General features: G+C 38.6%; 1 protein-coding gene across 1 annotated transcript in view; it reads right to left on the reverse strand.

Annotated features, from left to right (window-relative positions):
• The window catches only part of FRZB (frizzled related protein), a 32,175-nt gene extending 17,472 nt beyond the window's left edge, over positions 1–14,703 (reverse strand). The window contains exons 1-2 of the mRNA XM_061202903.1: positions 13,585–14,703; positions 6,544–6,591 (exon numbers count right to left, since the gene is read on the reverse strand). Coding sequence (XP_061058886.1) covers positions 6,544–6,591; positions 13,585–14,062 — 526 coding nt within the window. The 5' untranslated portion in view covers positions 14,063–14,703. The remainder of the gene's footprint in view (positions 1–6,543; positions 6,592–13,584) is intronic.
• Positions 14,704–26,326: the final 11,623 nt, after the last annotated feature.

A 26,326-nucleotide genomic window follows, 5' to 3' on the forward strand; every position in this document is an offset into this window, starting at 1 on the left:
AGCAGTGAAAAAAGCATATATTTGTAAGCTACTATATAATTACAAAATACGATTTTTATCTATCCTAATTTTATTTTCAAATAAAGGGTAGAAGTTGCCACAAGTTAAGTCAGGCTCTATAGTCAGTATACATTTGCACCAAAGGAAAAAAAAAAATTGGACTCCTTCCCAAAATTAGTAGAAGCCAAAGGGGAGGAAATAAATTTGGAGAAGGAAAGAGAGAGAATGGGTCTGTACTACCCAAACTAGGCATTGGTCATCCCAATAAAAGGGGGGGGGGGGGTGGGTGTTGCCAGGGCAGGCCTGGCAGGTGCAGGCAATCAAGAATCACCAGTTACTCAGCTGCTCAGAGAAGTTTCTCAGAAGCACCTTTGAAAAAGGGTCAGGAAGGTGTTAGTGAAAACTGGGAGAGTACCCAACTTAACACCAGCAGATATTACTCATGTTTCCCTAATTTGAAAATATATCAGATATGGGACTTCCCTGGCGGTCCAGTGGTTAAGACTTCGCCTTCCAACGCAGGGGGTGCAGGTTCGATCCCTGGTCGGCGAGCTGGGATCCTATGTGCCTCATGGCCAGAAAACCAAAACGTAAAACAGAAGCAATATTGTAACAAATTCAATAAAGACTTTAAAAATGGTCCACATCAAAAAAAAAATCTTAAAAAAAAATTTTTTTAGAAAGAAAATATATCAGATATATATCAGAATTCAGCAGTCAATATGATCTGATTTTATATTAAAAAAACAGACCCAGAATAACAGGTTATGTAATTTGGTCATGCTTATACAGTTAATTAGTGTCAGAATTTACTAACTATATCACCTCTTTGGGGAAATCTGTGTTTTTCAAATACAAAAGCTCATAAATTGGTCACCACCACCAAGTAGAAAACTGGGGGGGGGGGGGGATTCTTTTTCAGAATTGTTTTAATAAACAACATATCTTTTCATTGCACCATTTGAATACCTGTCTTAATTTTCTGTGCTGATTTGACAGACTAAGTGACTCAGCAGAATAGAACTAAAATTGTTTTTCTCCATATTCCATGTTATGGAAACTAGAGAGAATGTACCCCTTATTATGATAGTGGTTTTACAACAGCAAAACACACTCACAAACTGGAAGCTGCTCAGACAGTCACTGTCTCCCAAAAAAGAAGACTGTTAGGCTTTGAGGCAAAGGATAAGTTAACCAAAGAGAAAGAATTTCATTTCCAAATTCCAGACAGAAACAGCTTGACACTTTTGAAAGAGGGGTTATGAGGGTTACAATGTTTTTGTGTCTTCCTCATTTCCTGCTTTATCATAATCAACCTCAGCTGTTACATTACTCCAAAGCACAAAATTTTGAGTGTGAACAAATTTTCTTTTCTTTTGGAACATGTGACTATGTCAGTGTGTTTCTTCAAAAGCAAATGAGCTTGGTTTGGCCTCCCTGTTAATTTGTTTTCATCGCTCCCATTATACCAGGGGACAGGAAAACATTTATAAAAGAGAAACAGTAAACACTGAACCCTGGAACACTGTATTCATTCGAGGTAGTTTTACACATTGAACTATCTTTGTGTATGAATTTATAGTGTCATTAATGTCTTCTCTCTTTCACACACTGAAGTGCTATATTATTCTAACCATAAATTCTAGACAAATTGATAGCACATGCATGCGCTTGGCCTGAAATTTTGACTCACTAATTGTACTATATACTAATGAGGTTTTCGGTTTGTTTTCAGCAAACATGAACATAGCAGGAGTGATCCTTAAAATAGCACCACTACTGGGCACCAGTGATTTCCAGCTAATTTTATGACACTATAAGAACACTCAATTACATTAAAAAGGTAACAACATAATTCTAAATAAATCATTTTAATTCACTTGTGTTTTTTAAAAGATAAATGTTTGTTTGGTGCACACTGCCTCATGTCAAATACTTGTCACTCTGATAAGATTCAGTGGAAATCAACAGTGAAAACTCTTCCAATCTAATGAAAATTGATGTTTCAAACTTATTTACAACTTAATAAAGATTCCACTTCCACCTATAAGACACCTTACAAGGCAGTACATACAGACCCAAATCAGTGCACATTACTATTTCCAGAAAGTAAAAAAGAAGTATACAGTAACTAATTGTAGTTGTAATGTTCCTGCAGAAACAAATGCAGCATTAGTCATAGTAAAAAAACAAAACAAAACTAGAAACAGAGCAAACGTCCAGGAACATTAGAATGAATAAATGAAGTGCGGTATACTCATATGATAGAATACTATATAGCAATGAAAATTTAGAAGTTCTGCTATACACAGCATAATGAAGAACAAAGGAAGCCCCACACACGCACACACATATGCACAATTTTGCACTAGCATATCCTATATATATATTAGGATTCCATTCATAAAAGTTGAAAATCAGGCAAAATTAATCTATGCTGTTAGAATTTCTGCTAGTGGTTACCTCTGGGAAGAAAGGTGGAAGTAGTGGTTTGGAAGAGGCACAAGGAAGTGTTTCTGGAGTGCTGGTAATGGTATACATCTTGATCTGTGCAGTGGTTACATACGAGTGTTTACTTTGTGAAAAGGCACTGGGCTGCATGCTTATGATTTGTGCCTTTTCTGCACGTATGCCATACTTCACTTAAGGGTTTATTTTATGGAACGATGGAGTAAGTAGACTCCATCATGTATCTCCCACTGAACACAGTTATAAAACAGAGTGCAAGATGTTGCTACTTAAGGACGCTGAAAAGTAAACAGTAGCAGGAAGTTTGAGGAGAAGCTCAGTACCATCAGACTGATAGTGGGTTCATCAGTCTTTCCACCTCTGGTACCTCCCAGCCTGGTTTCAACACAGCCAGGAAGTAGTCATCATGCAGAGAGTCCTCCAGGAAAAGCCCCCTGGTTCTGACTCAGGAAGTCAGAAAGGGTCTCCTAACACTCCATTCTCTTCTATCCCCATCTCTGAAGGAATCCTGGGACAGTGGTGGCAGCAACAGCCGCTGCAAGGGAGGTCCTCGGAAGCCTAAAATGCCGATGGAGGGGAACCTTCCTTTCTGATTGGATGACATGTGGTATCAAGAGACTGGGACAAACCCCCATTGCTTTGTCCTCCACCACTTGGCCCCTGATACAGAAGAAGTCACAGGAAGTATATCACAGAGTGGGATAAATAAAGCTCCAGCTTTCTGGCCAAAGGACAGAAAGGGGGAGCCCCCAAGGAACAGAAAAGTACTAAGGCAATCACAGAGGGAGGAGCTTGGGAAATGATCCCATAAAAATATTTATGAACTGCTGGGCTCACCCCTGGGTATGTGTGACTCTGACACTAAACAGTATACTGTAGACTTTGAAAACTCGACTATGGTATAAATCACAGCCTTGATCTCACACTGGCCACTGAGTAGTGTACACATGGGATAGATCTGAAAGGCACCGGAAATGCCTTTGGAAGTGGAACTGATATTGAAATCACAACCCACAGAAGACTAGTCAGAATTTGCAGCCTAACCCAGTTAGGTAGACTGCTGCTAGAGCAAAAATATCACCATTCTCCATATGATTTTAAAGACCCTAAGTCTTAGAACATAATATTCAAAATGTCCAGAATCTAATAAAAAATTACTCCGCCCATGAGAACCAGGAAAATCTCAATCTGTATGGGAAAAAACAATCAGATGACACAAATGTTGAAATTATCCAACCATGATTTTAAGGCAATTTTATAAAAATTCCCCAGAAAGTCATGGTGAACACCCTTGAAATGAAGGGAAAGATAGAAATTCTCAACAATGAAATTCAGGATATAATAAAGAACCAAGAGGAAATCTTAATTTTGAAAATTACAATAATGGAAATTTAAAAGTTCAGTGGATGGGCTCAACAGCAGAATGGAGAGGACTAAGGCAGGAGTCAGTAAACTTGAGGACAGGCCGATAGAAATTACCCAATGTAAAGAACAGAGGAAGGCTGGGAGGGAATGAACAGAGCCTCTGGGACCTGTGGGAAATATCAAAAGGTCTAAAATTCATATCATCATCAACTCTCAAGTAGAAGAGAATGTGGTATAAAATATTTTTTGAAGAAATAATTGCTGAAAGCTTCCCAAATTTGAGAAAAGTTATAAACTTATAGATACAAGAAGCTCAATTAACCCTAAACAGGATAAACCCAAAGAAATCAATGTCCAGACATACTGTAGTCAAACTGCTAAAAAGTAAAGACAAAGAAAACGTTATTGAAAGTAACCAGAGAAATCTGATGCATTACTTACAGGAGAACAACGATCTGAATGACAACCAATGTCCCATGAGAAACAGTGAGGACAGAAGTAAATGAAATAGCATTTCTTAAAGACTGAATGAACTGCCTACCCAGAATTCTATATCCAATGAAAATATCCTTCAGGAATGAATATGAGATGAATTTTTAGATGAAGGAAAACTGATAGAATCTGCTGCCACCAGAACTACTCTAAAAGAAGTATAAAGGAAGTTCTTCAGACACAAGGGAAATGATACTAGAACATCAGGGAAGAAGGAAGAACAATAGAAATTATAAACATCTGTATAAATACAGTAGGCTATTTTTCTCCTCTTGAGCTGTTTAAAACATATTTAATGTTTGAAAGAAACATGAATGGTTCAAAGAGAAAATACTACATTGTCTCATGGAAAGATAGATATATATATATCACACAGACACATACATGGGTGTGTCTGTGTGTGTGTGTACACACACGTGCACATGAGAGAGAGAGAGAGAGAGAGAGAATGAGAGAGAGATACATTCAAATAACCCAAGAGAAAGCTAGGAAATTGGAAACAGGAATGAAAAAGAGAGGGAACAAACATAAAACAAATAAAATAGTGGCTCTAAATACAAAGATATTAATAATTACAACAGATGTGAATGATCTAAATATACTAATCAAAAGACAAAGGTTGACAGAATGGATAGAAAACCAACACCAGCAAAAAAACCAACTATATGATGTCTAGAAGAAATTTATTTAAAACATAATGATGTAGGTAAGTTAAAAGTAAAAGGATAGAAAAAGATACACCTTGCAAACACTAATCAGAAGAAAACTGGAGTAGCTACATTAACATAAAACAAAATAGACTTTAGAGAAAAGAAAATTACCAGAGATAAAGAGGAACATTACATCATGAAAAGGGTCAATTCACCAATAAGACATACAAATATTACATGTGTACACACCAAATAATATTACCTTTGACTTCATGGAACAAAACTGACAGAACTGAAAAAAGAAACAGAAAAATCCACAATATTTGGAGACTTAAACATTTCTCTCACAGTGATTGATAGATGTAGTAGTTAGAAAACCAGCAAGAATATAAAAGAACTAAAAAAAAGTATCAATCAATAAATCTAATTGACATTTAAAGAACATTCCACCCAGTAACACCAGAATATATATTTCCAAAGCACACATGAAACATTCACCAGGATAGATCATATCCTGGGTCATGTAATAAGTCTTAACAAATTTAAAAGATTAAAATCATACAAATTATATTCTTTCACCATAATGGAATTAGAATAAAAAATTAATAGCATAAGAAGAACAGAAAAACCTCCAAACAGCACCAAATTTAACAACACAATCCTAAGTAAGGCATGAGTCACAGAGGTAATCTCAAGGGAAATTATAAAACATTCTGAACTGAAGAAAAATCAAAAGAAAACCTATCAAAATTTGCAGGATGCAACTAAAGCCATTCTTAGATGCAGAGCACCTAGAACTCTTAAGTATTGCTAGTGCAAAATTGAACAGTCATTTTGGAAACAGTTTGGCAGTTTTTTATGAAGTTAAACATACCTTTATCATTTAGCCCAGTAATCATATTCCTAGATATTTACCCTAGAGAAATGAAAACTTACGTTTACACAAAAACCTATACACAAGTGTTTATAATAGCTCTGTCTATGATAGCCAAAAAGTGGAAACACCCCAAATATCCTTCAAGACATAAATGGATAAACAAATGGTAATACATCCAAGTAATAAAATATTCAGCAGCAAAATGGAATGGACTATTGATACATGCAAAAACTTAGATGAATCTCAAAGGCATTTTGTGTGTGAAAGAAGCCAGTGTCCAAAGGTTACATACTCTATCATCCCACATATGGCAATCTCAAAAAGACAAAAGTATAGCAATGAAGAACAGATCAGGGATTGCCAGTGGTTAAGGGTGGGAGAAGCTCAAGGGAACTGGGGTTTTCTTGTTTGTTTGTTTGTTTTGAGGTTATGGAACTGTTACGTATATTGATTGTGGTGGTAGTTACACAAATCTAAACATGCATTAAAATTCATAGACCTATACACAAAAACAAAAGATCAAATTTTACCATGTTAATTTAAAAAATAAAATTAATACAAATAAATATTTTTATAAGTTTACTTTGAAAATATAAGACACAAACTTCCCCAAATAAGATTTGAATATCTAGGTAACATCAAGACTAATCTGACCACAAAAGAAAACCAGGAAGATAGTGATATACTCACCACTGCTTGCCCCTCTACAGTTTCCATTACTAGAATCCATAGGAAAATCTGAAAGGAAGTGATAGAATAAAGTAAGAATCATAACATATTCATTATTATTTCAAGAATTCCCATATTAAAATCTAATTCAGTCACAAGTTGATTTGGGTAAGAACCCAGGTGTCTCAAGGAAATTGATTCTTGTTAGTGTTGTGAGGTTGACACACTATCATTTGTAGGTCAAATAAGGACCCGATGTATTCTTTCATGTGATTGAAAGTTGATATACTCTTTTGAATCTTCATCAACTGTGCATACTATTTCAGTATTTAATAAACAAAGTTTCTGAGTTTCACAAAAACTTCCTGTAACTGTAAAGCCCATGAATATATTAGGTATTCACCCAACACATTTCTTGATGGCTAAAAGAACTAAATACACCTCTTCGATAAATAGATGTATCACACTTCACTGGCATACATTTTAATTCTTAGTGCTTAAGGAAAGCATGCAGAAAGCATTCTTGTGCTTCGGGTTAACTGCAGACTAAACAGTTCGTTAGCCGAAAGGAAGCCTACCATCCAGGGACTACTCAAGCCAGTGCAATTAACAGACACAGTAGGAAATGGAAAGTGCCATCGACTCTTTTCATGATCCCCAAATCCCAGAAAATGATAAAATGATAAATGGTAATGAAAATGGTAATTATGTAAAATTCCTCTTTGTTCTAGTTTAGAAGTCAGCCTCTAATGAATAACACTGAGTGCCCCAGCAAAGCACTATGCTGTACCTAATTATATGTTCTTACTGACACTTCAACTCAGTACACTTACACGAGCATTTTACATTTGTATTAACACTTTATGTTAAATGAGTTTAATGTCTCTGTTTATCCTAATAGAAAATAATGTTCTTCCTCTGTCCTTTTTCTTCACAGGTCATATCATGAATAAATTAAACAAGGAGGGGTAATACCATTTTAGAACAATAATACCCAAAATTACAACTAATGAATTACTTTCCCAGGCTTAGTAATCATTAGCTGGTATTTTAAAAGTTATATCCTAGGGAGTTTCCTGGTGGCCTAGTGGTTAGGATTCTGGGCTTTCACTGCCGTGGCCAGGGTTCAATCCCTGGTCGGGGAACTAAGATCCCGCAAGCCTGAGGTGTGGCCAAAAAAATTAATAAAAAATAAGAAAAAAAGCTATATCCTAGGAAAGATGGCAGTCACCAAATAAAAATATAGATAATTAGGCAACAAATACTTGATTCTAAAATGTTTGGTTCCACTCAGGTCAGATTCTATGAATTCTATTCTTGAATAAGTCTAATAATCATGTGATAATATGCATATGATTTATACAAAGATGATCTCTCTGTAAATTAAAAAAATATATTGATCCACATTTAAAATAATTGTTTAATGTCAAAAGATTGAAATAAAACTGAAAAATAAAATTCTTCTCTTGGAAAAAGAAAACCCCTTTGAAGCAGCTGAACCTGGGAGATTGGTTTTCTTCTTTTACTCTTATTCATAGGAAAATGTTTCTACACTTTTTAAAGTGCTTAGACATCAGTTGTTAGAATTATAAGAGAGAAAACCAAAGTTTTCTGATCATAAATAATCCCAAAAAAAATGTTTTCAGAGAGTTAAACTTAGGAATTCTAACAAAATTATCCTAAATTAAAATAGTGGGTATTATTAGTAGGTTTTAATGCCCCAAGGATTTCAGGTAGGTGTCATAGAGGTTTCCAGGAGAAGAGTTCTAAATAAGAGCTGGAGAAGGAAAGGAGGGTTTTCCAAATAGAGAATAGCACATGCAAAGGTCTGGGGTGAGAAACCACAGGACTCATCAAAGGACCTGCAAGTCTTCCAGTGGGGCTAATAGAGTGGTGTAAGCAGAGAGAAAGGAAACTAGAGAGGTAAGAAGGCATGAGATCATGAAGACTAGAGGCAGATATCAAAGGATTTTAAACAACAGATTTGTATTTCAGAAAGATCACCCTGTTGGAATAGGGAGGCATCATACTGGAGGTCAGCAAGCCAATTATCATTCTAGCTCCATAATCCATAGAAGAAATGGTGAGGCCAAAACAAAGAAAGTACCATTAGGGAAGAAGGGGAGGGAACTGGATTCAGAGTAGATCTCATAGCACTTGATACCTATTGAATGTGGGGGATAAAGAAAAGGGTGGAAGCAAAGCTGACTCCCAGGCCTGGAGTATGCGTGTGGTTGTGTCTCTTAACAATATAGAAAATACTAGAAGAGAATAGGCGAATGAAGGTAAGGAGATGATGAGTTCACTCTGGGGCCTGCAGAGACTGAGGGGCTCAGGGTTAGACAGGAGAGTCTGGAATGTATGTCTTCTGCTGTCTCAGAAGTGCAGAGAAGTACTTATCTCTTATCTCTTGGAATCCATTGTTCAGGACTGTCTTCTATTCTCTTAGGCCATATATAAATGGGCTTTTGAAATGCAATGAAGAAAACTTGTTCCTTTAACTGAAATCTGATGGCCGAAAGACACAGATTCTCTGTACAGTTAGTATCACCTATTTCTTCATAAGAGAGGACGTATAGCTTAGAACAGGTCCTAGTTTGAATCTTCCTTCTATTAATAGCTTTATGGACTTGGTGCACTTAACTTCTCTAGATGCTTCAGCTTCCCTTTCTGCAGATAAGAGTAATAGTATTATACCTACTGTGCAGTTATTATGAGAATTAAATAAATTAATATACATTGCCCACTTAGAACAGCACCTGGAACATACTAAGTGTTGTTAGTTCTTATTCTGTGGCCGCTAATGATTCCTGTTCTGAGAATGACATGTCCTCTTCCCAATCACGTTAATGTTGATTTACCATTTATCACTCACTTCACATGAATATTTCTTTTTGTTCTTCACAATCCCAATGTTAAAGTCAAATGACTTGCTCAAGGTACAACATTAATGGCAAATCTGGGATTCCAACTAAGGGCCCATAACTTTAAAATTGGTGTTCATTAAACTGAGGATATATAGCCAATTCTTAATCATTTAAAACTCTATATGGTGGTTCTTGGTCTCCTCTTTTGATACACCTAGTAGGAGGAGAAAGGACAAATATAACTTAGTCATTTTTGCTATTTATATCAAACAACTATTTAGAATTTTGTGGGAACAAGATAAAAGTGAATTATTGAAATACAATTTGGAAACTACATGAGATTCCATTACCACTAATAATTGTGTTAGCTATAAATAGAATTTAATATCATCGCATTCTAAAATACTCTTCCCTACCCCATCCAGAGTGCCTTTCGATATTTTACATTATGAAGAAGCTTTACAATCATGTTTTCTCTCTAGTCTTAATCTAAAATGTCCATTTCTCCTTTCCATTCCATTTTCCTCCTCATATCACACTAAATAATTCTCCCTTCTTGGTATTTGGCCCCTCAAATATTTGTAGAACAGGGCTAAAGAAAAGGCTGCCTGTTCCCCAGAAAGTGGAGAAATGATTAAACAGCAGTGCATGCATGTGAAAGTTGGCACAGCTCTGCCAGGCGAGAGAGGACTGGGAGAAATGTGCTGGGCAAGAGCTGGGGTGACAACAAAAAGCAGCAATGACTGAGGAGCGATTATAAAGCCCTTGGCATGGCAAACCAGGAGGCTGTATAAACACCAGTTAACTATCAGACCATAAATTTTCTTAAATACTCAATGTCTACATTTCTGAGATAAACTATTTGTAACTAACAGACATCCATCAGACTCATTCTTTATATCTATTGCTCCCAAAGGGATTTGTTCTTGAGCCTGAGGTCCAGGTCCATTTGTGTACAATGAAATACTAAGTTTATATTCAGGAGAAATAAGATCCGCTTTCCCAGTTAGTTCTCAGTGTGAAGCTTGTTTCCCAGAGTTGAACTGATAAAAGTTCTAGGCCGTACCTGCATTTACCAACAGACCATGTTTGTCCAAAAAAACAAACAAAAAATCGATTTGAATAACAATGATAATAATGGTAAAATAGCAATAGCAACAGCAGCAATTTGTTGAGGACCTACTATGTACCAGATGTCCATGGGGTGTAGGCAGTATGTCCCCATGTTACAGATTAGAAAACTTTGAATTGGAGTGGTTATATCATTTCCCTATAGTAACAGTTGGTATGAGGCCAGAGTCAAGATTCAATACCTACCTAGTCTGCCCCATTCCAAGCACATACCCTTTACTCACTATACAATATTAAGGATTTGACTAATGTCTTAATTAACTGGCTGAATGACTAAATTGAACTGAATTCTCAGATAAAGCAGGTGTACATGCAGTCTCAACTCTCTAGTAAATATAAAATGTGGAAAAAGAATAAATTTCATGCGAATTTCTTGGTAATAATCAGGAAGATATGATCTTTTCTTTATAAAAATATGTTTGCCCCTAATGTTTCAAAACAAAAAGTAGTTTGAAGCAATATTTCATTTCAATAAGATTTTGCTTTGGAAAATGTCCTTAAACTTGTTGGTGGAGTCATAATGTACTACAAGGGAACAGATCTGTGTGAATGGTAGGATTTGAAAATCCTCTTGACATTGAAGGAACGTAAAAGGTGGTTCCATTTTGTTCAGGGAGACCTCACTTTTATATTCTGCTAGATTCTAGGCATAAGACATAGGAACTCTGTTTATACCTAGAGGAAGGAAAAAAAAAACCCTGCTTTGTGAACTACCATATCCCACTGGACCAAGGAGCATATTGCATCGTAAATTAAACTGGCCACATGTGGTAGTTCCTAAGTAATTCCAGGTGCCTGACAGTTTGACCCAGGATAGGGAATGTAATTTTCAGCAAGCTGGCCTTGGAATCCACCATTCCATTCCCCTTCCCCACCTCCCCTTCAGCTCCCTCCTGCCACCACAGTCTCTGATTCACACTGAGGGTTATGGTAAAGGGAAGGGGAAGGGAGACCATCACTAAAATACAGTTCCAACTGCCACCTACCCCTACTTCTTTTTCTAGCAAGGATGCTGTCAGCAAAACACATTATGGCATTTTAAAGCAGCTTAGCAATCAGGTTCCATGGACTGACAAATTGTTTCCATGCATGTCCTATTTGAGGGCTTCAATGAGGCAATTGTTCTACATTTGGTCCACGATGATAGGTAACTTAAGGGACACTTAAAGAAACTGCTTTCCATTCGTGTTGACCATGGCTTTTGAGAGCCATTAACCTTGCCAAACCTCTCTCATTTGAAGTGCACCTCTAACAGAGGTTTCAGAGCAAGAGGAGGAATGCATTTCAGTGTGAACCGTGGCCACCTCGTTCCTAGCCCTTGGCCTGAGAAGAGCACCAGCATTTAACTAATCTAAGTGCCTGGCAGACCAGGGCAGCAACTGAGCTCTCCCAGTGTCTGCACAGCCTGTAATGTTAATGAGTACAAAAGCTCAAGAGTGCTCTTTTAGACCAAAGATTAATAAGAAATACATTTCTTTTTGATTATTTTAAACAACCAGTCGTTGGTTCGTCATTAAAATCAAGACGACAAGAGGGGTAGTCAAAGGTGATAAACTGAGGTGACCATCAAAAAGCTCTCGAAATCTTTCTGTTCCGTTTGGTTTTGCAGCTATTTGTACAAGTACTTTTCCCCTCCCCACTCACTGTATGTTAAATGGGTCAATGTGCACAGAAAGCAATTTTTCCAGATCAATTCCCGGACCACCAAGAACTATTTTACCTAGAAACGGACTAAGGACATGAGCTTAGGCTGAGCAAGTTGAGAGGCAGAAGAAAAAGTTGATGCCCCAGAAATGAACAGAGAAGGAGGTATAAAGACATCACATCTAAGGGCAGAGTTGATCTGGGGAAGGTGTGAAAGAGGACCAATCATAAAAGATTGGGTTTATATTTAAAGTATATGAAGGGTGAAATTTTTGAGTTTTGGGTAGTTGGGAGGAATGATTTTTGAGTTAGAATTAAATGGACCATAATGAACTAGGTTTAGCTGGGGTCTTAAGAGTTATGACTGCCCTAATTAGACCAAACACTAGTGAGAAAACAACTTGTGATCCATTCCATTTACTGATTCCATTTACTGTAGAACTGCAATAAAGTTTTACAGTAGGGAAAGATTGAAATGAACCGGTGCTTGATGCACACAGAGAAAGAGCATAAAATAAAGTATCGAAGACAAATTATTTGCAGAGCTTAAGAGTGGGATAAGGGGTGAGATTAAAAATAACATTACATGAGTGTATGATGATAACACGCCTTAAATATAACTCCTTTCATCCATATGTCATTTACAAAATGACTTGAAGGCATGTGGGAATGTGAAAGGAGCCCAGCAATTTCACTCCACCAGCTCTGTGGCTGCAGGAAGTCTCAGGAGCTAATTAGCAGTGCATGGCAATGTTTCCCAGCTATTTCAGTCTGGAATGGAAGAACAATTTATCTCATTGAAAGGAAGGGGAAATTTAAGGTGAAGGTAATTGTTCAAACTGGATGTTGAGCAAACACATACCACTAACATCTGTGGGTTGGAGTAAGGTTACTGGAATTATCTTGGCATTTTTAACGATTAGAAGAAAACAGTTCTTCAGCTCTCTGTTTTCACCATACAATCTTGACAAGTAGCTAAACACGAGGAATATAGAAAACTGATGACTGAGAATGCAAGAGAATCAGGCAAGAAAGTTAAGTGATTCTAAACAAATTAAGAAAGTAAGAAAAAAGCATCACTCTAGGAGATGTGGTTACTTGGACATGGAAAGAAGAAGTGAAGGGGCAGTGTTGAGTAGAAGTGTAATGGGAGTGGAAGGAACGGAGTGTTTTAGAAAGACAGATCGCCTATTGGAATAGAGCGCATCCGTCTGGAAGGGTGATGAGGTGAGAGAAAAAAAGGCATGGTGCTCGATAGAGCAGTAATTGAGAGAGACATTAAGAGAAGTGATCCACAGAGAAAAGACAGAAATCAGAGAGTAAAGGCGAGTAACAAGGTTTCCAGGAAGTGAACGGCTGGAGGACGCGCTTGGGCCGGGGGTGGGGTGGGGGGCGCAGGTTGTGCAGTGTCAGGACTCACCGGCTCCGTCTGCAGTGACGATGGCCTCGGGAGAGATGCACACGCCGCGGTCATAAACCGGCAGCTCCTCACAGGCCAGGCTTTCCGGCCACGAGTGGCGGTACTTGATGAGGATGGGCTCGCAGCCCTGCCGGGCCCGCTCGCACACAGACTTGCAGGGCTTGATGGGCTCGTGCTGGAAGTCAATGGTGCAGATGGGCGCGTACATGGCGCAGAGGAAGAAGAGCAGATCCGGGCTGCAGTGGGTGCCCAGCAGACCTTCGAACTGCTCGATGGCCAGGATGGCGTTGGCCTGGGTGCTGTGGTGCAGGTGGTTGGGCATCTTGGTCATGTTCCAGGGCAGGGACTTGCACAGCGGGATGCGGACGGGCTCACAGGCTGCCGCCCGAGCTCCGGGCGCGCGGAGCAGGCAGAGCGCAGCCAGGGCGAGCAGCCCGGCCCGCAGCAGCAGCATCCCTCCCGGGCTGCCGCAGACCATGATCCCGGCGGGACGGGGCAGGGTGCAGCAGTGCCGACGACGCCAAGAGGCCCGCTACGCCGTCTCCTCCTCCCCCCCTGGAAGTGGACACAATGATCTGGGAGCTTCTCCTCCCCCGGCAATCTCACAGCTTCCTTGGATCAAATTCCCCCAATGGGGTACCACGAGCTTCGCCGAGCTCCAGCCGCCGCCGCCCCTGCCGTTCCTGCAGCTCTGGCTGCTCTTTCCCGACGTCTAAGCCTTCCGGGGCCGCAGCATCTATTTATTCCTCTTTCCCTCTGGCAGAAGCATCGGACTTCGCAGATGAATCAGATGAGAGGAAAACAAGAGGAAGCGAGGGAGAAAGAGAAACAAAAGTAGAATTCAGCTGAGGTAGTTGGAGCTCTGGGGTGTCACCTCCCCTGGATTACAAAAAGGTGCTAAAAGAAGCATGAAATTCTCCCAATTGAGGAGGAGGACCGGAGGGGGGTTGGGGAAGGGGGGAACCAGAGGGCAAAGACTCCTAATGCGGGAGGAGGGTGCAGGAAGAGTTTGCAAGTCTTGTAGGCTGAGCAGAAGATCCAGTTTTTGGTGTGAGCTGCGGCCAGCCAGCCGCAGGCAGGAGGGGACCAGCAGGAGGAGCCTCGACGGGAGGTCTATGGCTCCGACCCTCTGCTCTTCGCTTTCCTACCTACTGACCCGACAGGCAGCTCCGCCCCGGTGCAGCTCCAACCCTCCAGCGCTCGCTCCCCTTCCCGGGAAGGGAGTGAGGGGTCCGGAGAGAGGTCTGTGGGTTGGAGGCGGAGGAAAGGGAAGCCTGGAGAAGCAGTGAGGATGCGAGAACCCAAGACAGAGCGGACTTGAGACGACCACCTCTTCCCCACCCACACACGGGGGAGCACCCCCTCAGCCCCCCCAACCCCCGGCTCCAAAGGAGAGCCCCCGGCCTCTCACTGAAGAGCCCACCCCAAATCCCAACGAAGGAGCGCCCCCAGTTCCCCACTTGGGAACCCACCCGAGCACCACGCTCCCTGGAGATATTTCCTTTAAGCAAATTATAGCCTCACCTCTGTGATCACCGGCTCTGCAGAAAGTCAGACCTGAGGGGGAAAGACTTAAGCAACATCACTCAATGTCCAAGTCGCAGGAAGCAGGGACCCCTGCAGCGGTGTTGGAGCCTTATCAACCCAGAGCTCCTGACTACAGAGGTCTGCATTTTGAATAACTAGGTGGAGGGAAATCGCCTTTCATAAAAGGAGAAGAAACGCTATATAATTACAAATAGGCCACCAGAAGCAAGATACGGGTGGGTTTTTTGTTGTTGTTATTTTGTTTTTCCTTTGCCCTGCAGAATTAAAACTTTTGAGTTTTGCTTTTTAAGTTTCAAATTGAAAACTGCTTTAAAGTACTTGGGCATTTTTTTCCCCCGATTTTACTCACTAAAATAAAATGGCATTTATTAACTCTTCTCACCAATAATTTCACCTAACACTTGAGAGATGTGTAGGAAAATTACACCACACTGGTAATGATAATGATGATAATGACAACAATAAAACCCTTTTCATCCAAATGAGCTCAATCTAGAAAAGAAAATGGAAAACAGATCCCCTCCTGGTCTGCTCCTTCCACTAATGAGCCGCCTCTTTTCCTCCCTCTCCCCCTTCCTCCCTTTTCAGGGCAAATTGTAAATGAATGACCTGCAGAGGCACTCCTACCCTGCCCTTTCAATGGGAAATCACTGTGCAAAAGGATTGCAGAATGTCAGAAAACACAGCCTTCACTGAGAAGAGAAGGAAACAAACCCTAAAACAAAACAGGAAGTCACCTTTGCTCTGCATCACTGAAACATTTCGCTGCTTTAATCCAGCCATTTCTCACAGTCAATAATAAGCAGACAAAAGATGCTTCCACTTTAGAGCACCAAGTGAGATGGTTTCCATTCCCCAGCATTGACTTGACAGCACTTACAAAATGTCAGTGCTAACCTGAGTTTATGGAATTTTATCTCTAAAATGACCATAAACAGCCATTTGGGACTGCAGTAAATTATTTCAGAAGGAAGTTTGTTCCACTTAGGAGAAAAGAAAAAACAACAGATGGCAGATAGGGAGTCATTTAAGTGAGTATACCAACTTTGCCTGGTCTACAATTATTTAGTGTCATTTAACAAAAGAAAGCCAAAAATTATATAAATGAATTAGATGAAAAATGATTTAGCAAGTAAAATTTAGGGGAAAAAACAAATATAAAAACAGTTAATAATAGAGCCTTTGGGGGGCTCTGTAAAGAAAATGTAGGTGGAATTTTCAATAAACTAGAAGGAAGAAGTGAGGAGTAGATATAATAGATTGTTTGATAAATATATTTTCCTGTTCATCTTAAATCTTAACAGCATGAGGGGAAAAAAATGAGCCAGTTGTTTTAATGGTTCTACAATTATCTGAAATAAAGTGTGTTTGCCTTCCCCTGCACATAAGTCAAATATCCCCTTTGTCTAGCATGTACCCTCACAACTTTTCTCTAATCCAAATTTCTCTTTATCAAAACCAAAAATAAATTTCACTGCCTCCCAGAAGCCTTTTTGGGTTCTGGGGTTTTTTTAATTTATTTCTTTATTGAACTATAGTTGATTTACAATGTTGTGTTAGTTTCTGGTATACAGCAAAGTGATACCGTCATATATATATATATTATTTTTCATATTCTTTTCCATTATGATTTATTACAGGATATTGAATATAGTTCCCAGTGCTATACAGTAGGACCTTGTTATTTATCCATGCTATATATAATAGTTTGCATCTGCTAATCCCAAACTCCCAATCCATACCTCCCGCAAGCCCCCTCCCCTTGGCAACAAGTCTGTTCACTATGTCTGTGAGTCTGTTTCTGTTTTGTAAATAAGTTCATTTGGGTCATATTTTAGATTCCACATATAAGTGATATCATATGGTATTTGTCCTTCTCTTTCTGACTTACTTCACTTAGTATGATAATATCTAGGTCTATCCATGTTGCTGCAAATGGCATTATTTCATTCTTTTGTATGGCTGAGTAGTATTCCATTGTATATATGTACCACATCTTCTTTATTCACTCATCTGTCGATGAACATTTAGGTTGCTTCCATGTCTTGGCTATTGTAAATAGTGCTGCTATAAACATAGGGGTTTGTGTATCTTTTCAAATTATAGGTTTTTTTCCAGATATATATATGACCAGGAGTGGGATTGCTGGATCATATGGTAACTCTATTTTTAGTTTTTTAAGTAACCTCCATACTGTTTTCCTAGTGGCTGCACCAGTTTACATTCCCACCAACAGTGTAGGAGGGTTCCCTTTTCTCCACACCCTCTCCAGTATTTGTTATTTGTAGACTTTTTAATAATGGCTATTCTGACCTGTGTGAGGTGGTACCTCATTGTAGTTTTGATTTGTGTTTCTCTAATAACTAGCGATGTTGAGCATCTTTTCATGTGCCTATTGGCCACCAGAAGCCTTTTTTGAGTACCCTGCCTGGTTCTGATCATTTTTCTAGTTAGTTCCCCTTGAACATCATTCATTTTTGCAAATTATTCTTTAGCACTTGCCAATTTACTGCTTCAAAAAAATTTCTTCATTATTTCATCTGGGTGGGCTGTGCCTTCCTAAATAGCATGTATGATTTTTTTTTTTTAAAGAAGAGACTTCATCTTCTATTTCTTTTGAAATAGTCATTTGAGAAATGTTGGCTGATGGAACTTGGAATGCAATATTGTAAATATTAAAATATACATATTTTAAAGAGAAGTAAAATACAAACTGAATAAATTATGATAGCCGAGTTTGAAAAGTAAGGAAACACAAATGAGATATGGCATAGTTTCCACTAGTAGATGAGATGTACCCTCAAAACTGAGGGCCTTCAAACAGGCCCACACTAGAGAAAATTAAGGGAAGGCTGAAACCTGGTGCCCCAGAGGAAATAGGTCATTGGTAATTTGTTTCTCTTATGTTCTATTTTACACCACTTTATTTAACCAGCGTTTAACTGACAGAACACTGATCTTTTTGTAAAACTGCACCTGGGCTACATGAAAGACAGCTGATTGCTTTAGACATTTCTCCCTATCTGGTGAAGAAATTTCAAAGTAGATAATCTGTAGGCCACACAGAAGGGGCTGGAGAATTGGAGCTTTTAAATGATATTTTGATGGGCATAGCTATAGTGATCTTTTAGAACTCACATTTTGGAACTAAGGATGAAAATCAAAGAGTTTTATGCAGTGGATTTTATATTTGAGAAAGTTATCAAGGCAGCAAATGCAACTTATTGATGTACCAGTACCTTGCTGAAAAACATTTTATGAAAACCAGATTCCAGGACTTTGAAGGGCTCCTCAAGGCTCATCCAGTGGGTTTCTTCCAGGGATGAAGGCACTTCAGAGTAACCACATGGCACCTGGCTCTGCAAGAGCTGCAGCCTAGCAGCCCCCTTGCATCTAGTTGGGACTGTGGGTCAATTCTGGGCTCGACGGCTGCTTAGGAACTACACCCAGACCCAGTCATGGCCAATCAGTCTTCTTATAATGCCTCATGGCACCATGGTAAGTACCATTCCATTTAAGTACCCGATAAGGGTTCCTGTGGAGACATCAAAAAAAAGACCTTGCTAGAGGTTATCACTGTGAAATAGCCATATTTCCAAAATTTAAGTTTGACCAATTACAAAGAATTTTGCAATGTCTTGTTTTGTCAATAATTTAAACATTAACATAATTTTCATCTGTTAAATACTCTTTAAACTTACCCCAGCTGTGGTTTGTAAGACTGTCCACATCTGTCCTATAAGGAAATGCACGGGGCTGACGTGTGAAGTAACTAACAACTAGGGCGGCTCAGACACTGACCAGTCAGAGTGACTGCAGCCAATCTCATTCTGCACCAACTGAGCATCAGCCCTAAGTACCCGGGGAGCAAGGGGACTAGTGTTTATTGAATACCTACTATGTGTGAGGCACATAAACCGCACCACGCTTTGCCAGAGGTATTGGTTACAAAGATGAAGAAACTGAGGCTCAGAGAAATGAAGTCATTTCCCAAAGCTCTCACAGCTGGCTAAGGGCCTGTCAGAAGTGGGACTTGAATCCATGCTCTTTTCACAATTACAACAATCACACTTCTTCCTGGGCAGAAAGGAGCTGGGAAATGGGAGAAACAGGGCTTTCTGTGAGACTGGGTCTCTGAACACGGCCACACTGGCGGTCAGCCTCCGGCTCCGCTACCCAGGAATAGAATGCAAAGCTTTGCCCTCCAAACAGGGACACCTTCCTGCTTCATGGCCCCTGTCCAAGCTATTCTGCAAACCTGGTAATTCCTCTTTAGGAAGATCTCACGTTTCCAGTCTCCAAGCAATCCAACAAAAGCTTCCCACCTGTTAGCTACATCAGCATTAGGGCAGTGACTCTCAAACTGTAATGTGCAGCAGAATCCCCTGTGGGGCTTCTGAAAACACAGATTGCTGGGTCTCATCCAGAGTTTCTAATGTAATGGGTCTGCGGTAGGGCATGAGAATTTGCATTTCTAATGAGTTCCCAAGTGATGCTGATACTGCTGTCCAGGGACACTTTGAGTATCACCGTTTTGAACTAGATATTAAGCTCCGATTTACCTTTAGTAAACTCTTTACATGCTATAAAGATTTCATGATTTTATCTCCTGGTTATCTTCTCTTACTTGAAACAAAATTTCAGTAAAGCAGTCTAACAGCTAAATGACACTCTGAAAGGGGTAGGAAAGGAGAGGACTAGATGCCTCTGTTAGTTATTCAAAGGTCGTCCTCAGAGTCCCATTGAGGCATGACAATAAAATCAGCTGGCTCTCTGACCCTAATGTACTTTTCTAAAGGAAAACAGCACCACTCCACCCCCATTGCAACAAAAGAACAATAGATCCAGCTTCAAAGAAGTTCCAGAAGGAACCATAGTATCTTAGTAAAGACATGAACCTCAGCAATATAGCCCACCCACCTGTTCCCCCTCCCTCACCTCCCAGCCTTCCATATCTTAATTTGAAGAGAAAACTCAGAGTTAAAATCACTTATGTAAAGTCATGAAGTCAGTTAATGGTAGTTAAAGGTTCCCGGTTCAATATTCTTTCTATTTACACCATCCTTCTCTGTTGAAGGTGTGTGTTTTTCATCCATTTGGAAACACCAAGTGCCTATATAAAGTTTATATGATAATTAAACATAATGGTATTCAGTTTACACAATCCCTTAAAATCTTGCAAACCTTCCAAACAGCTTAAAAGGATTTGGGAATCCAGAAGAGAAGGTAAGGGACACATCCAAGGAAACCTCGCCCTGTGGCACTTCCTGTGTCTAATGTCAATTGAAACCTAGATGATCCTGGATTTCTTTCTAATCTCCCTTTGAAAAGATTTAACTGCAGATGATTTCTAGAATACCCTTTCTATCATCTTACTCTAGAATAGACCTCCATGTTTTGCTACATCTTTCATCTTATCATATGTGTGGAAGTCTTGATTTACTCCTCAGCTCCCCCTCTTATGGTGCCAGAGGAGAAGTCAAGTAACACACAGGTCATCCCAACCTGAGTTATGATGTAAACAACTGAGCAACTGACGGTGGCCATCCAGGCCACATTAGAAAATGGCATTAAAATGATCCCCACAAGATTAGAAATCCTGCAAAAAAAAATCAATAAGGAGCAATAACCCGGGAATTCCCTGGCAGTCCAGTGGTTAGGACTCCTTGCTTTCACTGCCAAGGGCGCGGGTTCAGTTCGTGGTCAGATAACCCAGTTAGTCTTCTGTCATCTGTGATTTGTTAAATGTGAGTCGCATATATCATATTTAACCTGGAAGATGATTCGGTCTCTTCCATGGTTATATAAATAATGAGAACATGAATCTGCCAACTTGGCAACTATATCAATTACTAAAGCCAATGAATTTTTAAAAATTTTTTTCAGTTTTGAAGAGTAATAATGCTCATCAGAATATCAGAAGTAGGTATTGAAAGATTTCTACATTCAAAGTGAGAGACTTCAGGGACCTCCCTGGCGGTCCAGTGATTAAGACTCTGTGTTCCCAGTGCAGGGGACATGGGCTCAATCCCTGGTTGGGGAACTAGGATCCTGCATGCCACACAGCACAGCCAAATAAATGAATAAATAAATACTCATCTGCTTTATCCCACAGCATACATATAACGCTCTTAGAATAAAAATAACAGCACAACCAGCAATATGATTACTGTAAACGCTAAAAAAAAAAAAAAAAAGTGAGAGACTTCAAAATAAATTACCCAGTGTAAAGATCCTAAATCTCTCTTTGGACACTTTGCACTTTTTAATTGGGTTGTTGGTCATTGTTGGTTTGGTTTGTTTGCTTTGTTTTATGTTGTTTTGATTTGTAAGAGTTTTTAATACAGTCTAGGTACAAGTTCCTTATCAGATATATAATTTGCAAATACCTTTTCTCATTCTATGGTTTGTCTTCTTATTTTCTTAATTGTGTTCTTTGAAGCAGAAAAGTTTGTAATGTTGAAGTTCAATATTTCTTTTGTCTTTTGTGCTTTTAGCATCAAATCTAAGAAGGACTGGAGTAACCCAAGGTCACAAAGATTTACTCCTGTTTTCGTCTAAGAACTTTTAGCTCTTGTATTTTGGTCTATGGTCTATTTTGAGTTAGTTTTTATGCATGGTGTAAGGAAGAGGTCCAACTTCATTCTTTTGCATGTGGCTATCTAGTTGTCTCAGCACTGTTTATTGAAAAGATTATTCTTGCCCCATTTAATTGTCTTGGCATTCTTGTCAAATATCAGTTAAACATAAATGTAAAGGTTTATTCTGGACTCTCAATTCAATTCCATTGATCCCCTTGATATCTTGATTCATTCTGATGATAATTAGTGAAGATCTTAACACCAAGATTGGTTTTATCTTGTGAAATTTGTCTTGTAAAACCTGTCTCCTTTGAGGAATCTCTCAGAAATGATAAAGACAGGAAGATTATAATTTCCAAATCCTACCCTGAATGTATGACTGATCGATACAATATTACTAACTGAACACAAGAGTAAATAATTTCTCTTTTTTTTTTATTCAGAGAGTCACAAAAATTATAATCATCCTCATCAGTTCACTCAGTCCCATGTAATTAATTTTTTTTCATCTTGATCTTTTGTTAGCACTTTTATGAATTCATCAGTTTTCCATTAGAGTTCTGAAAATGCTTATTCATTCAGTTCAGCAGTATAGTCAGTTACCAGAAACCTGTACTTGTCAGAGTCTTTTCCATGAATTCCTTGAAGATGAAACCCTTTTATAGGAACATTTTTGCAAAAGCATCAGAGTACACCCAGAACTGTCTGTAAATGACAAAAGACTTCAAAATGACCACGGTTAAAGATTTGATGAAAGTTCATAATAATGCAATTGAAAAGAAAATTTAGTTATTTCTGAGATATACATTTTAAAGTAATGACTAGAATTATGACTTATAACATTATACCAGAACATATAAGATTTTTAGAAATTTCATGTAATGTCTGAAACATTTATGTTAACATATTTCCATACAAATAACCCAAAGAAAGTTTAGTGTTAGTTGTTTTTTGTTTGTTTGTTTGTTTGTTTATACTGCAGTTTCTTATTAGTCATCAATTTTATACACATAAGTGTATACATGTCAATCTCAATCGCCCAATTCAGCACACCACCATCCCCACCCCACCGCGGTTTTCCCCCCTTGGTGTCCATACGTTTGTTCTCTACATCTGTGTCTCAACTTCTGCCCTGCAAGCCAGTTCATCTGTACCATTTTTCTAGGTTCCACATACATGTGTTAATATACGATATTTGTTTTTCTCTTTCTGACTTACTTCACTCTGTATGACAGTCTCTAGATCCATCCACATCTCAACAAATGACTCAATTTCGTTCCTTTTTATGGCTGAGTAATATTCCATTGTATATATGTACCCCATTTTCTTTATCCATTCGTCTGTCAATGGGCATTTAGGTTGCTTCCATGACCTGGCTATTGTAAATAGTGCTGCAATGAACATTGAGGTGCATGTGTCTTTTTGAATTATGGTTTTCTCTGGGTATATGCCCAGTAGTGGGATTGCTGGATCATATGGTAATTCTATTTTTAGTTTTTTAAGGAACCTCCATACTGTTCTCCATAGTGGCTGTATCAATTGACATTCCCACCAACAGTGCAAGAGGGTTCCCTTTTCTCCACACCCTCTCCAGCATGTGTTGTTTGTAGATTTTCTGATGATGCCCATTCTAACTGCTGTCAGGTGATACCTCATTGTAGTTTTGATTTGCATTTCTCTAATAATTAGTGATGTTGAGCAGCTTTTCATGTGCTTCGTGGCCATTTGTATGTCTCCTTTGGAGAAATGTCTATTTAGGTCTTCTGCCCATTTTTAGATTGGGTTGTTTGTTTCTTTAATATTGAGCTGCATGAGCTGTTTATATATTTTGGAGATTAATGTTTGTCTGTTGATTCGTTTGCAAATATTTTCTCCCATTCTGAGGGTTGCCTTTTTGTCTTTTTTATGGTTTCCTTTGCTGTGCAAAAGCTTTGAAGTTTCATTAGGTCCCATTTGTTTATTTTTGTTTTTATTTCCATTACTCTAGGAGGTGGATCTAAAAAGATCTTGCTGTGATTTATGTCAAAGAGTGTTCTTCCTATGTTTTCCTCTAAGAGTTTTATAGTGTCCGGTCTTACATTTAGGTCTCGAATCCATTTTGAGTTCATTTTTGTGTATGGTGTTAGGGAGTGTTCTAATTTCATTCTTTTACATGTAGCTGTCCAGTTTTCCCAGCACCACTTATTGAAGAGACTGTCTTTTCTTCATTGTATATCTTTGCCCCTTTGTCATAGAGTAGTTGACCATAGCTGCATGGGTTTATCTCTGGGCTTTGTATCTTGTTCCATTGATCTATGTTTCTGTTTTTGTGCCAGTACCATAGTGTCTTGATTACTGTAGCTTTGTAGTATAGTCTGAAGTCAGGGAGTCTGATTCCTCCAGCTCCATTTTTTTCCCTCAAGACTGCTTTGGCTATTCGGGGTCTTTTGTGTCTCCATACAAATTTTAAGATTTTTTGTTCTAGTTCCGTAAAAAATGCCATTGGTAATTTGATAGGGATTGCACTGAATCTGTAGATTGCTTTGGGTAGTATAGTCATTTTCACAATATTGATTCTTCCAATCCAAGAGCATGGTATATCTCTCCATCTGTTGGTGTCATCTTTAATTTCTTTCATCAGTGTCTTATAGTTTTCTGCATACAGGTCTTTTGTCTCCTTAGGTAGGTTTATTCCTAGGTATTTTATTCTTTTTGTTGCAGTGGTAAATGGGAGTGTTTCCATAATTTCTCTTTCAGATTTTTCATCATTAGTGTATAGGAATGCAAGAGATTTCTGTGCATTAATTTTGTATCCTGCAACTTTACCAAATTCATTGATTAGCTCTAGTAGTTTTCTGGTGGCATTTTTAGGATTCTCTATGTATAGTATCATATCATCTGCAAACAGTGACAGTTTTACTTGTTCTTTTCCAATTTGGATTCCTTTTATTTCTTTTTCTTCTCTGATTGCCATGGCTAGGACTTCCAAACTATGTTGAATAAGAGTGGTGAGAGTGGACATCCTTGTCTTGTTCCTGATCTTAGAGGAAATGCTTTCAGTTTTCACCACTGAGAATGATGTTTGCTGTGGGTTTGTCGTATATGGCCTTTATTATGTTGAGGTAGGTTCCCTCTAAGCCCACTTTCTGGAGAGTTTTTATCATAAATGGGTGTTGAATTTTGTCAAAAGCTTTTTCTGCATCTATTGAGATGATCATATGGTTTTTATTCTTCAATTTGTTAATATGGTGTATCACATTGATTGATTTGCATATATTGAAGAATCCTTGCATCCCTGGGATAAATCCCACTTGATCGTGGTGTATGATCCTTTTAATGTGTTGTTGGATTCTGTTTACTAGTATTTTGTTGAGGATTTTTGCATCTATATTCATCAGTGATATTGGTCTGTAATTTTCTTTTTTTGTAGTATCTTTGTCTGCTTTTGGTATCAGGGTGATGGTGGCCTCATAAATTGAGTTTGGGAGTGTTCCTTCCTCTGCAATATTTGGGAAGAATTTGAGAAGGATGGGTGTCAGCTCTTCTCTAAATGTTTGATAGAATTCACCGTGAAGCCATCGGGTCCTGGACTTTTGTTTGTTGGAAGATTTTTAATCACAGTTTCAATTTCATTACTTGTGTTCTGTCTGTTCATATTTTCTGTTTCTTCCTGGTTCAGTCTTGGAAGGTTATACCTTTCTAAGAATTTGTCCATTTCTTCCAGGTTGTCCATTTTAGAGGCATAGAGTTGCTTGTAGTAGTCTCTTAGGATGCTTTGTATTTCTGCGGTGACTGTTGTAACTTCTCCTTTTTCATTTCTAATTTTATTGATTTGAGTCCTCTCCCTCTTTTTCTTGATGAGTCTGGCTAATGGTTTATCAATTTTGTTTATCTTCTCAAAGAACCAGCTTTTAGTTTTATTCATCTTTGCTACTGTTTTCTTTGTTTCTATTTCATTTATTTCTGCTCTGATCTTTATGATTTCTTTCCTTCTGCTAACTTTGGGTTTTGTTTGTTCTTCTTTCTCTAGTTCCTTTAGGTGTAAGTTTAGATTGTTTACTTGAGATTTTTCTTGTTTCTTGAGGTAGGCTTGTATAGCTATAAACTTCCCTCTTAGAACTGCTTTTGCTGCATCCCATAGGTTTTGGATCGTCGTGTTTTCATTGTCATTTGTCTCTAGGTATTTTTCGATTTCCTCTTTGATTTCTTCAGTGATCTCTTGGTTATTTAGTAACGTATTGTTTAGCCTCCATGTGTTTGTGTTTTTTACGTTTTTTCCCTGTAATTCATTTCTAATTTCATAGCGTTGTGGTCAGAAAAGATGCTTGATATGATTTCAATTTTCTTAACTTTACTGAGGCTTGATTTGTGACCCAAGATGTGATCTATCCTGGAGGATGTTCCGTGCGCACTTGAGAAGAAAGTGTAATCTGCTGTTTTTGGATGGAATGTCCTATAAATATCAATTAAATCTGTCTGGTCTATTGTGTCATTTAAAGCTTCTGTTTCCTTATTTATTTTCATTTTGGATTATCTGTCCATTGGTGTGAGGTGTTAAAGTCCCCCACTATTATTGTGTTACTGTCAATTTCCTCTTTTATAGCTGTTAGCAGTTGTCTTATGTATTGAGGTGC

This window comes from Eubalaena glacialis, chromosome 1, assembly GCF_028564815.1.
Source record: "Eubalaena glacialis isolate mEubGla1 chromosome 1, mEubGla1.1.hap2.+ XY, whole genome shotgun sequence".
In the NCBI taxonomy this organism is placed as follows: domain Eukaryota; kingdom Metazoa; phylum Chordata; class Mammalia; order Artiodactyla; family Balaenidae; genus Eubalaena; species Eubalaena glacialis.